We start from the raw sequence: 12,635 nt of genomic DNA on the forward strand, positions 1-12,635 counted from the left end.
ACTGCCCTGTGATAACAGTCTTATTACTCTGAATGATGTGTTAGTGACTAACTCTGTGTTAATACTATTAAAGGCTGAGGTAGCAACTCACCCTGTGATGCCATTCTTGAAGCACACAGTTTTGATTCACTGTGTAATATCACTCTTAAAGGACATGGCAGTGACTCACCCTGTGATATCAGTCTTAAATGATGAGGTAGTGACTCACCGTGTGATGTCATTCCTAAAGAATCAGCTAGTGTGTGGCAGTAACTCACTCTGTTAAATCACTCTTGAAGACTAAGGTAGTGACTTAGCCTGTAATATCATTCTTAAATAACAAGGCATTGACTCACCCTGTGATATCAGTCTTAAATGATGTGCCTTAAAAGCTTAGCCAAGGTGAGGCATTAACTCGCCCTGTCATACATCTCTTACTGGGTGAGTAAAATCAGATAACACTAAAGGATAAACTATGCCTCTGTAATGTATCCATGGCTATTTCAGTAAAAGCAAGCCTGTTAACAAGTCAAAGTGCTTTAAGCAGACAGGTCGGCGCTACAACTATGTCTAGGTATAAGTTACATATGGCATTCTTTACACTTGTCAGGACAAAGGCTTCTTTGCAGTCAATGAGGAAAGTAATTCTATTTAATTCAAGGGTCGATAAAAATGCATTTTGAAGAAACCATTTTTTACAACTGAGCACAATTCATGTGACTTGACAGCATCTAAGTGCACCGCCAGTGCAGACAACCTACTCACCGTATGTACCATACATCTGTATGTGGACACAGGTGAGTAGGAGCAGTGGACGAGCATGCATTTAGACTTCATTTATAGGGTGAACACAGAATATTTGAGTCTTTTGCGTGCAAATTAATGAGCGCAAAGGATCACTAGAAACAGGTATTTACAGGTGTCTGGTTGCAGACTCTATTGGTACCCAGTGTAACATCAAGAGCTTCAACTTCATGAGAGAGCAGATCTCTTCTGCTGTGAGGATTCACTTGTATCGTTCCCCTGTGAGGACAGATATCATTCCTGGTTTGTTCTGGATATAACATAGCACAAACTGCTGAGACAATTTTCAATAATTGAGGTGGTTATCTGACACTTTGTAGGATACATGTTGCCTAACAATTATAATCTTATAAAGAGTATTTGTAAATTGATTTGTAGAAATACTCAAGGTGACTTTCTCTATTGATCATAAATTATAATTTTATTAAGAAGCAGAATGGAGAGTACGTACCTGATGAGAAGACTTTGTTGTAGCTGGAAAACATCTCAATAATACCATCTTTATAAAATGCAGATTCTGGTGTGAAAGCAAGGTCTCGCACCTTGCTTGCATCAAAGAACTGGTCATAGAAGTTTAGGATACTGCTGGTAGATGCCATTCTCTCCTCTGCTCTGCTCTCCTGTGTTCTATCCTTGTTACTTACACTAACAATATATATAGAGAGCAATCTGCCTTGTAAATGATGTACAAACAGTGACTTATGTGATCATAAGCATAAATGTCATTTTATCGCCAACTTAATCTAACTTTCAGATTTAGGCTGATTGTAGCCTGTGTCCACATCCTACCTTTCTCAACTGCTAGTCTCAGCTCTACAGCACAGCTAGGACTCAGAGCAAACCCCCTCATACAGGAAGTTCCCACTTAGGGTTTCTGGATCATTAGTTCATCATGAGGTCCACAGCAACCAGATGCAGGCAGGGTACAGGCAGCCCTTAGGAGTGTGCCTTCCTCCTTTCATACAGATCTGCTCAACATCTTTAACCAGGAAAGAAGGATTTTTCTTCTTGCTTCTTTTTACAAGGGTTGGTGCCCAACCAGGTGTGCTGGAAAAAAGTAGGTTTTCAGTATGCAAGGGAAGTCTGGTGAAGTTTACAATTATTGGCCTACATGGGGGTTTCAATTTGGCTATCTATATGCATTTACACAGCTCCCACAGAAATGTGTCAATCTCGCTCATGCGTGGTAGCTGGTGCATAGATGTGATTGATTTTGGTCTCACACCTATTTTAAACAGGTGACACACATCCAAATTCCGAGCTGTGTGCATTCATTCAAAAAACTCCTTATAAAGAGCAAAGAGGATAAAGGTGAACTTTATGTAGCTTCATTTAATTTGAATTTCTTTAAAAAAGAATTGAGAGAGACAGTGGATCAAGGAATGATCCTGTATAATCCAATTTCTAAATAAGTGATTCGTAGAAATAGTCGAAGTCCACTATTCATGGGTATTGATTATCCTCTTGTTAATTAATTTATAGTTTTTGAGAAATAGTGCACACTGATTTGAGTAAACAATTGTAACCACATAGAGGTGTTGCTGTTGAGTCTCATCTCCGCTCGGTTTTGTATATCTCTGATCGGTGTGATCCTGTTGAGGGGACCCAGCCTGTAACTGGGCTTTGTTTAATTTTGTTGTTTATTATCCCCTTTCTTCTTTGAAGAATCTGGTGCTTGCTTAGAGTTATCCTTTTCAGGACCCTTAACCCTTGGTGTCCCAGGTTTGACTTCCAGATTATCTCTGCTTAAAGAGGCATATGTTTCTTCGATAAACTTAGGTAATTAACATCATGGTAGATACCTGAGCAAAAATAGTTTCATTCCCAGATCTAAGGCAGGCTCTGCCCCAGTGTTCTGGTGGCGAAGACTGTACAACAAGAGGTGCAATCTTCTAACTGGGGAGCCATCCCCATCAGTAAGCAAATTGTCAGTACTCCGTGTTTTTCCTGTGCGCCCATATGGGGAAAGACTGCTTCAAGCTGTTCTGGTACGTGTGCTATCCAGAATAGGATTAGCTCCTGGCTGGTGGGAACCTTTCCTATGATCGCATTAAGAGGCTAATTACAATGTTGGGCGGAAAGCCTCCTCCTGACATTCAGCAACTCCTCTTCCGCTTCTGACCGATGGTTTATAATCCATCCGACCAATAACAATGTTGGTGGTCAGATGGTAAACCACACGGTCTTTTCAAATTGGTTCCGACTGGCTCTTGGAGCATCTGTGTCAGTTGTAACCGCATTGTACAGCTCTAAGGACAGCATTTCCAACCGAGTGATTACGTTGTAGGTTTCCAACAGCCTTTCTTAGTCGGCCTGTCCCACATTAAAATGCTGTTGGAAATTGACTTTGGGGCACCTTTCATCCTGCCGCCACTGATTAGGGGCCGAGCGGGTACCCAAGGGACCACCCTGCAAAACTTTGCACTGTGTGGCAGGCACCATGGGGTGACCGCAACAGGGTGCAGAGTTTTCTGTAAAACATTCCATTTCCCCTTAGGAGCATGTGTTGTCGGGCGGAACACAGGCTCACATAGGGATCAATGGGAATCCAACCGAAAAGTGTTTGGTCGCATCATAATCGATCAAGCAGAACCGCCGACCGCAAGTCCCTTAGGGCTAAATTCACAAGAACGTGTGATAACTACTGCAAGAGTAGCGTAACGCAACTTCCAATATCGCAGCCCATCATGGGAAAATAACCCCGTGTCAATGTTGAATTCACAACAAGGCGGTAGCATGCGATAGACACCAGATAACGTGTCAAATGTCAGCATCCAACTCAACACCACACCACAAAAATGCGAAAAGCGAACGTGAAAAATCATGCGATGAGGACAATCGCGGTACACAAATCAGCGAAGACCAGCCACAGGCCTACAAATCCCACGCATCTGGTGGGAAAAAGCAACAAAAAATTCCCAAAACATTTCAAACTGCGTAGCGAAATGGATGCACCAGGACTGAGTGCAGAGGACAAGCCGGACACCACAAGCCTCACGGAGGACCAGCCAGGCACCCCGCGTTTGTGGTCAGGCAAGGACAAGAGGAAGAGGAACACAAGGTTCAGTCTGCAGGAAGACCATATCCTCATCACTAAGGTGACCGAAAAACAATACCAACCGATCGGCACCTTCACTGCGGCACTGGCAACCCAAACCTAAATATGGCAGGCCATTGTTACCAACGTCAATGCAGTCGGAGTGTCAAGGAGGTCACTGGAGGAGGTCAAGAGGCACTGGCATGATCTGAAAAGGCAGACCAAAGATAAGCTCGCTGCCAACAGGGACTGGAGGTGGGCCTCCTGCGACATAGGAGGAGCTGGATGAGCTGGAGCAAATGGTGACTACAGCCAGCAGTGAGGAGACGGTGGCAGTATTGGGGGGCCTGGACACAGCATGATACGACCTGACCCAACAGCAACAGGGTGAGTAATAACCAGGGACTGGGGGGGATGGGCACAATGGCACACATGCGCAAGTATGCGTAGCACACTGCACACCCACAATGACTGTGGAACATGTCCCTGATTGCCTTGGAACACTGCAGCACACATAGAAATGCCAAGTAGGCCCCCATACACAATGTGAACAGAGGGGCCCCCCAATCACCAATATCACAACCGACCCATGCACTTGTGCCGAATCCAGCAAAGCGTTACAACAAACAAATGATGGACGGAATGCTGACAATGCAGACATTCTCCCCCAGTCAAAAGATCTGGGTTAAATCCATCGTTCTTTTGCCCACTACGCCACCCCAGTTCAGACATGGCCATATGCAAATCAGTCTTGACCCTGTGCCTCATGGGAACAGTCCAGCCCGAACTGGACCGGAATCAAGCATCCTAGGACCGGTTTCTGGCTATCAGCCGTCATCAGCCAGGATAGCTTGACTCCAGTGGCGTAGTGAGCACGGGACCCACGTCTGGGCATACCCATCCCACTTAGGGCGAAAAGAGTTACAACAAACAAATGATGGACGGAATGCTGACAATGCAGACATTCTCCCCCAGTCAAAAGATCTGGGTTAAATCCATCGTTCTTTTGCCCACTACGCCACCCCAGTTCTGTCCATCAATTCTTGTTTTTGCCTTTGTCACCCCGAGTGGGAAGGGTATGCCCAGACGTGGGTCCCGTGCTCTCCATGCCACTGGAATCAAGCTATCCTGGCTGAAGAGGGGTGAAACCCCGAAACCGGTCCTAGGATGCTTGTTTCCAGTCCAGGGTGGACCTGGCTTGGCAGTTCGGGCTGGACTGTTCCCATAAGCCACAGGGTCAAGACTGATTTGCATATGGCTGGGTTCAAACTGGAAAGGCATGGTGAGCAAAAAAACGATGGATTTAGGCCCAGATCTCTGTACTGGGGTGAATGTATGACATTGTTCTGCATTCTGTCCATCAATTGTTGTTTTTGCTTGAATCCAGCAAAGCAGCGGCTCCATGACCCACACTGACTATGCAAGTAACACTGCATGTCTGATAGCATGGCAGCAGCCCAAAAAAATGACATGGCCCATAAAGCGTCATGGAGGTAGCCCAGTGCGGACCACATCCGCAAAGGAGCAGGTCACGCTCTGACATATACACATGAACCCACAACCCATGCCGTACAATATACGCAGCAGATGAACAATGCACCTGGCCACTAAATCTGTCCGAGAGCAAATATGACCCCAGTGAAAAACAATTCTGCCCCCGAAAAGCACACAATTCAAAGGCACCTGGCCTAAAAGGGAGAAGGATACACAAAATCAGAGCTGCAGGGCCAACTCCCCCATAATGCAGCACACACACATAGCAATCACAGGACATCAGCAACGACGGCAATGTGGTACAATGTGCAACACCAGCACCACAGGACAGAGCCCACAACAGGTTCTGCTCGTGCGTAGTAACTGTCCACTCACATCTGGCATTGCTTGACACAGTGTGATGATAAAGAACGGGTACCACCACACATCCATCATGTATTCGGAAAACACACTGACTGCCATCGAATAGCCAGCTCCCCCAAAACATTCATAATGTACATTGGCATGCAGTCTGAATGTAATCATATGCCAATTAACAACATACATGTGCAACTATGTTAACCTGCATCTCCCCTTAACATTGCAGAGGGACAACCAACACTTACTGCAGAGCAGAACACAAACCCCATCATTGATGATGTAGAGGACAACCTGCACATATGTCAAGATACCCTCCAATGGATACTGGACAGCCTCTGTACCCCACCCTCAGGTGCAGGGCAGGCCAGCTGTCCCGAGGTGACCCCACCACCTGTGCAGACCACACAGCAGGAAACACACACCACCACTGCTGTCTCCCAGGTTCCCCCGGCCAATACATGGAGCAAATACAACGTGTATGGTCTTCTGAGGTGGAGTTGGCTGAACAGCGGCGGGTGGGTTTCGTGCTCATGGCAGCCAAACTCGATGCCATATGTGGGTGCCTGGACCACATACAGTCCCTATCGGACACCCCCTGTCTGCACCATGCTCCGCCAGAGACCTTGGCTGACCTCGCTGGTGCCATGAATCGGGCACAAGAACTGTGTGGGCAGACAGGCACCAGCCATTACAGCACAGAGTTGGGACAGATGCGGAGGTTAATGGAGACCAGGGAGCGGATGCAGGCTGGAAGGATGTCTGACACGGATGGACACCAGCAGGTAGTAGCTGGGGACTTCAGTGCCCTGCAGTACTTCATCTTGCCATTGCTGCCACTGAGCCGTTCCCAGATGACTGCAGCGGGAACATCGACACACACAGCTCCAACCCCTGATATGTCAGTGGCACACAGTGATGCAGCCATCACCCCGCCACACACACTGGACACACAGCACACCCAACCTGTATCAGGGGAGTAAGAAGGGGATGTGAAATACTGTGTGGGGAAGGAGGCAGTAGCAGTACACAGCTATCCTGCTGCGGACTGCACTCTCCCTCTTCCCAATCACTGTGCAATCCCAATGGACTCTGGTTGGCACACCACTGGGCTTCCATGTGATGTGGGCTTGGATGGGCATGTACAGCCCCAGCTCCCACAATCACCTGAATGTGAATAAAACATTCTAAATCACACAGATGTGTCATCACTAAGTTCACTCACTTATGGAGGTATGGCTGGATGTAGGTACAATGATTGCACATGAATGTACACCCTGGTAACTGACATCTATGCGCATTTTGTATCCCTGGGACACATGGCCAATTGGATGACTGTGAAGGTGAGTACTAGCTGTGTCCCCATTGCACATCAACAACAATCTCACAACCCCCAATGTAGGCAAACATCCATGTCTTGAATAGGGGCGTGTGTGGGACTGGCCCAAACGAAAGCAGGCCAGGAGTGGTGTCCTACAGCACATGTGACACCAGAAGTTCACGTCGCATACCTACTCACACACATCTGTGTGTACACATTCTGTTGTGATATATGAAATCACGCCACATGGTCAGGGGTTGGACACCATACTCCTAGTGCTGAAGTCACATAAGTGCACCTGGCGTCCATCACCTATCCAATAAAAATGTCTGGCTCACAGAGGTGGAGCTTGCCAAAGGGACACCCCCCCATTGCACATGCCTCAGTCAGTTCCTCCATGTGTAGGGACGATGCCCAATGTTGGTGCACGAGTGGACAATCAAAACAACACATCTCACTGTTAGACACCAGGGGAGGTGCATAGACTTTATTGCCATGTGCGTGTCAGTACGGACGAGGCAACGGCCACAACAGGCAGGGACATGCTTAAGACACTTACACACAGCATGGGTACATGTCGAAGTTCAGGAAATGTTGGGGCTAAACTGTGCAACATGCATCACGGATGGCAACGCTCTCAGCCTACCTTGCCTTGCTGGATGAATCAAGTCGTTTTTGGCATCTGGCCATTGACCCGTGTGAGGGGGCATGACTCACTGCCCATGGGATATGCACAGTTCTCTGCCTCCGGAGTGCGCCGATTGGCTGCTCTGCTGACAGTGATCAGGTGTGAGGGTCTGACAGGTTCACATGTCGTGCCACATTGCCATGTGTGTGCTCTCCCCCAGTAGTGTGTCCGAATTGGCAATGTTGCCAAATGATGCTGTGTTGCACCAGGCATGGACCTGCATTACCTTGCACAGGTGTGTGTACACACGCGTTCCACACACATGCATCCAGAGCCCGGATGTAGGCAGACGTATCCTCTGTTGTGGAGGGATGTGTGAGCAATCCCCATGATGCAACAAGTTGTTGGGACTTGTGCTGTGGGTATTATTCAGAAGAAGGGGGGTCCCTAGGGGTAGGATGGGTAGACAGGGGAAAAGGGAACAACGGAAACCTTCAAAGAGAGAACAGGCCCCACTGTCTACACTCAACTGATATCGTTACGCCCAAGATTGGGTCACATTGGGTGGAGAGAAACCCCGGGCCGGAGTGGGCTCAAAGAAATCAGAAGGACAAAGAAAATAAAAGAAACATATTTTATTTAAACAACAATGTTGTGATAATATTCTTTCCTAGAATGATGGATAATAACCTGACATCACCAACACCCCCTTCATTCTTCAATGTCTGAAAATTATACTGGGTGAAAATTACTTTGAATTCAACAACGAATTCTATCAACAAACTCAGGGAGTCAGCATGGGGGCAGCTTGTGCCCCTAGTGTGGCCTGTCTATACATGGGGATGTTTGAAAGAACCAACATCTACAACGAGATCGCCCCCTTTTTCGAAAACATCCACGCCTGGTCACGCTTCATAGACGATATTTTCTTCGTCTGGAAGGGTGACCAGACCTCCCTTGATGAATTTGTTCAATGGATTAACCAAGCTGATGAAAATCTGAAATTCACTGTTCACTCTAGCAGTAACAGGATTGAATTTCTTGATGTATGGGTAGAGCATAAAGATAATCACCTATTTGTCTCCCTATACACCAAGCCCACCGCTAGGAACACGTTGCTCCAATTTGACAGCTACCATCCCCGCTGCCAAAGAGAGGGTATTCCGTTCAGCCAATTTCTCCGACTTCGAAGAAATTGTACTGAGACCAAGGATTTCCTCCACCAGGCTGACATCCTGAAAATCAAACTCCTGAATAGGGGCTACCCCCCTAGATTGGTGAAGAACTCCTTTAAGAGAGCCAGGTACTATAACCGTGACATTATGTTCCAACAAAAAGAAGACAAGGTTACAGATCGACTGGTGTGCGTTACCCGGCACTCTAACATCAACCATAAAATCCGTCAGACCATCGATTCCCTCTGGTACCTCCTTAACATGGACGATAACGATCGACTATCCAAACCACTCTTTGCATTCAGAAGGAATAAAAATCTCAGGAACCACCTTGTTCGTGGTAAATTACCTGAACTCTCTTGTCCTCTTCGCCAAATATCCATCACTGGCCTACCCCCTATTACGGGTAACCATCGGTGTGGATCCTGTCAAGCATGTTCCAACGCCTCGGTCAGACAAATTCTTAACATTAACAAACGAACCATCAAACTGACGGATATGACCAACTGTCGAACTGCTAATGTGATTTATGCGATTCTCTGCCCTTGCAACCTCACCTATGTTGGAGAAACTGGCAGGGAATGCCGCCTGAGGATTGGTGAACACAAGTCGAACATTCGCCTGAAAAAATCAGGGGCCCCTCTAGTATCCCACTGGACTAGCTCGGGACACTTAGAACTAGATCTCAAATGGGTCATTTTGGAAAAAATACGTACCCCTGCAGGCAAGGACCCCACTACTCTTAGAAAGAAGAGGGAGGTCTTTTGGATATTTTATCTTGATTCTGTTGCCCAGGGCCTCAATGAGACCTGCCCCTGGGAAAATGCCATTACTTGAGCCAGTACTCCGGGATTCTCTATCTTCCCGGCTGCTTGATTCTGTTTACTGTAAAAAAAATAATTTTTTATCTCTTACCCTATTGTGATTTGGGTATTCTTTCTGTTTTGTTTAGACCACCTTCTTTGAAAGAGATTCTCCATTCCTCCCTTCCTCCACCTCCCGGTATATACTCTAATCCTGATACTTTACCCGTAATTGAGCTGGTCTATACAGCTCTATTTATTCGTTTTTGATTATCCGTTTGTTAGTATGTTCAGTTTTATTTGCAGCACTAGGACTGAATCTCAGATCTAGTTACGTCCGCTATATTGCTGTTATTCTATCCTTTTCCAACATGGCCGCCCCTTCTATCGGCCCTCCTAGTCCTGCCCCTGTAGCCCCTTTTCTATTTCCTAACTCCGGGCAGTCCCGCGAGACTAATTTTCCCCGGCCCTGGAATTGGTCGGGTACCATTTAAATTCTGGACTGGTTGGCAGATTTCCCTTGCGCCATCAGGACTTGTTACTGCTGTAATTATCTCACTGGATCCGTTTCCCGTTCAAGCTCCGTGTTCGTCTACGGTAAGATTCTTCGCTGCCCTTTCCCAGTCTGTCCCACTGCAGTCCCGAGTATTTTGGCAGCTCTTTGGATCTCTCCATCCCCCGTTGTTCCCGTTTATTCATCTGTTTGGGGCTTGTCACTAAACCGCCGATCCCTCCTATCTCTGACACACACCATTTGGGACCTGTCTGTGTCTCTTGGATGCCAGCCGGGATTTCCCGGTAGTTACAAATGTGGCATCTGGTTACAAATTTGGCATTTGCCTACATAGAATTTTTGAAACAGGTTTTCCGTTTTCCGTTTTTCTTTTCAGATCATTTATTCCTTTGACGAACCTGATATCTGCTGCACCCTCCCCCGATCTGTTGGGTTCCCATGAATCGGTTTGCGATTTCTTAACGTACAGCCCGACTGGATGGCATACTATAGGTGGGACCAGCGTAGTATCCTCAAACCCTATCTGACTGATCACAATCATGCTTTTAGACACTTTTTAATGCTTGAATCAGATGAATTAATTTTTAGAGTTACTGGCTTCCTCAATGCAATTGTACGTTCACGCAGGTCTTTGAAAATCGAGTAATTTTATTTTGTATCTTGCACATCAAAACCTAATTTACATACATTTAATGCTTTGCATCTGTTTACATATGCATTTTTGCACTTTGAAGCCTAATTTGCACAAACTTAACGTACTATACTAGTTTACATACGTATTTTGCACTTTAAGGCCTAATATGTACAAACATAATGCAACATGTCTGCCTTGCTCCTATAAAACCAGAGGTTACATCTCAGCATATTTTTATATTTTGTATGTATATGCATAGCTTAGTAAGAAAGTATATTTGTATTTTATTTGTTGTTTTTGTAAGTCATATTTTTTGTTACCTATCATAAATAGTGGCCCGGAATTGAAGTATCAAACTGTGTATTTTAACTTGGATCTTGTGCTTTTATGGATGATTTTTTGAAATCCGAATAAAGTCTATTTGAATTTGAATTGAATCAAACCCTATCTTTATGTATACCTGCCTGTTTCCTCCTTAGCTGACCCCACTTCGTTTTATTGTTTTCTCTTTTCTCTCTCTCTCAGAAATACCGTCTGGGCCTTATTTCAATAGTTTGGGGCCCACACTATTGTTATGCTGATCGCGGTTGGCCCCTCTAACTCTAGCTCCACTACCGGGCTTTGACTTTGGAGCATAGTTGATTTAACTACACCTTTGGTAAGCCTCCTTCTCACTGCATACTGTTTTTCACTTGCGACTCGTAATTTGTGCATACTGCACATCTGCCTACATCGTTTCTATTGAACTCTTGGGCATGTCTCAGCACGGCACATTTTTTGTTTAAGTTCTTCTCTTCTCCTTATAGAACTTATGTATCCCCCTTGTCGCTTAGCAATTGCCTCTTCTATATCCCTTTGAAGAGCTGACCTGCAAACAGTACTGTGGATTGAAAGGTAATGCCTCTGTCTGAAAATCACCTTTATTATTTTCTGATTTCTATCTATATATAACAAGTATAAAGGAATCTTCTGCGGTTTTTCCCGCTCTCACTCTTTGTCTTACCGGGTGGTGATTGACTGACTATATTTGCACGCTCTTTATCCTTTTCTATTTTTCACTTTGGGTATGTACTTATATCTTGGTTTGTAATCCTGACCCCATATGACTAGACCCTATCTTGCAGTGTGCACCTCGTTTTCCTCCTCTTTTAAGCCACCTATTAGTTCGACTCTTTGTAACCTATACTTCACCTTAACCTCGGGCTGTTATGGACTCTAATTGTGTAAAGAAAAGAAGGAAAAAAATATACACATATAAGATTTGTCGAATATCTACTGATTGATTAGAATGTTTTTTGTTAAAACAGTACAACCTGCAATTTGCTGATGTGTTGTTTTCTTTTTTCACCCTTGTTTATGATTCCACAATAGGCTCTCCCTGTGTTGTCCCACACCTTACATCGTCGTTGCCCTGATGAAGGTGTAGCTTACACCGAAACGTGCGTTGGCTTCTGCCCTCTTGGGCTCATTGAAAGAACGTATCTATCCCACTAAATGGGAATGCACAACCCTATTTGAACTGTCACTTCTCGGAAGCTTTACTCCACTGAGGCGATTTTTAATGTGTTGATAATGATGATATGTACAATATGTCTTATGTGTATTAGTTTTTGTCATAAATATGAACGTGTTGTTTGAATGAGAGTGTGTATGTTCGTGTCTCTGTGTGGGACTGTGTATTTATTGTCTAAAAGAACTATTTGTTATATTATCCATCATTCTAGGAAAGAATATTATCACAACATTGTTGTTTAAATAAAATATGTTTCTTTTATTTTCTTTGTCCTTCTGATTTCTTTAAGCCCACTCCGGCCCGGGGTTTCTCTCCACCAAATGTGACCCAATCTTGGGTGTAACGATATCAGTTGAGTGTAGACAGTGGGGCCTTT

The 12,635-nt window shown here is 45.3% G+C and overlaps 1 protein-coding gene across 1 annotated transcript in view; it reads right to left on the reverse strand.

Annotated features, from left to right (window-relative positions):
- Nucleotides 1-1,410, reverse strand: part of LOC146829849 (indolethylamine N-methyltransferase-like) — a 182,753-nt gene extending 181,343 nt beyond the window's left edge. Inside the window, exon 1 of the mRNA XM_085608519.1 lies at nucleotides 1,235-1,410. Coding sequence (XP_085464645.1) covers nucleotides 1,235-1,382 — 148 coding nt within the window. The 5' untranslated portion in view covers nucleotides 1,383-1,410. The remainder of the gene's footprint in view (nucleotides 1-1,234) is intronic.
- Nucleotides 1,411-12,635: the final 11,225 nt, after the last annotated feature.

Source organism: Triturus cristatus, chromosome 5_2 (genome assembly GCF_964204655.1).
Source record: "Triturus cristatus chromosome 5_2, aTriCri1.1, whole genome shotgun sequence".
Taxonomy (NCBI): Eukaryota; Metazoa; Chordata; class Amphibia; order Caudata; family Salamandridae; genus Triturus; species Triturus cristatus.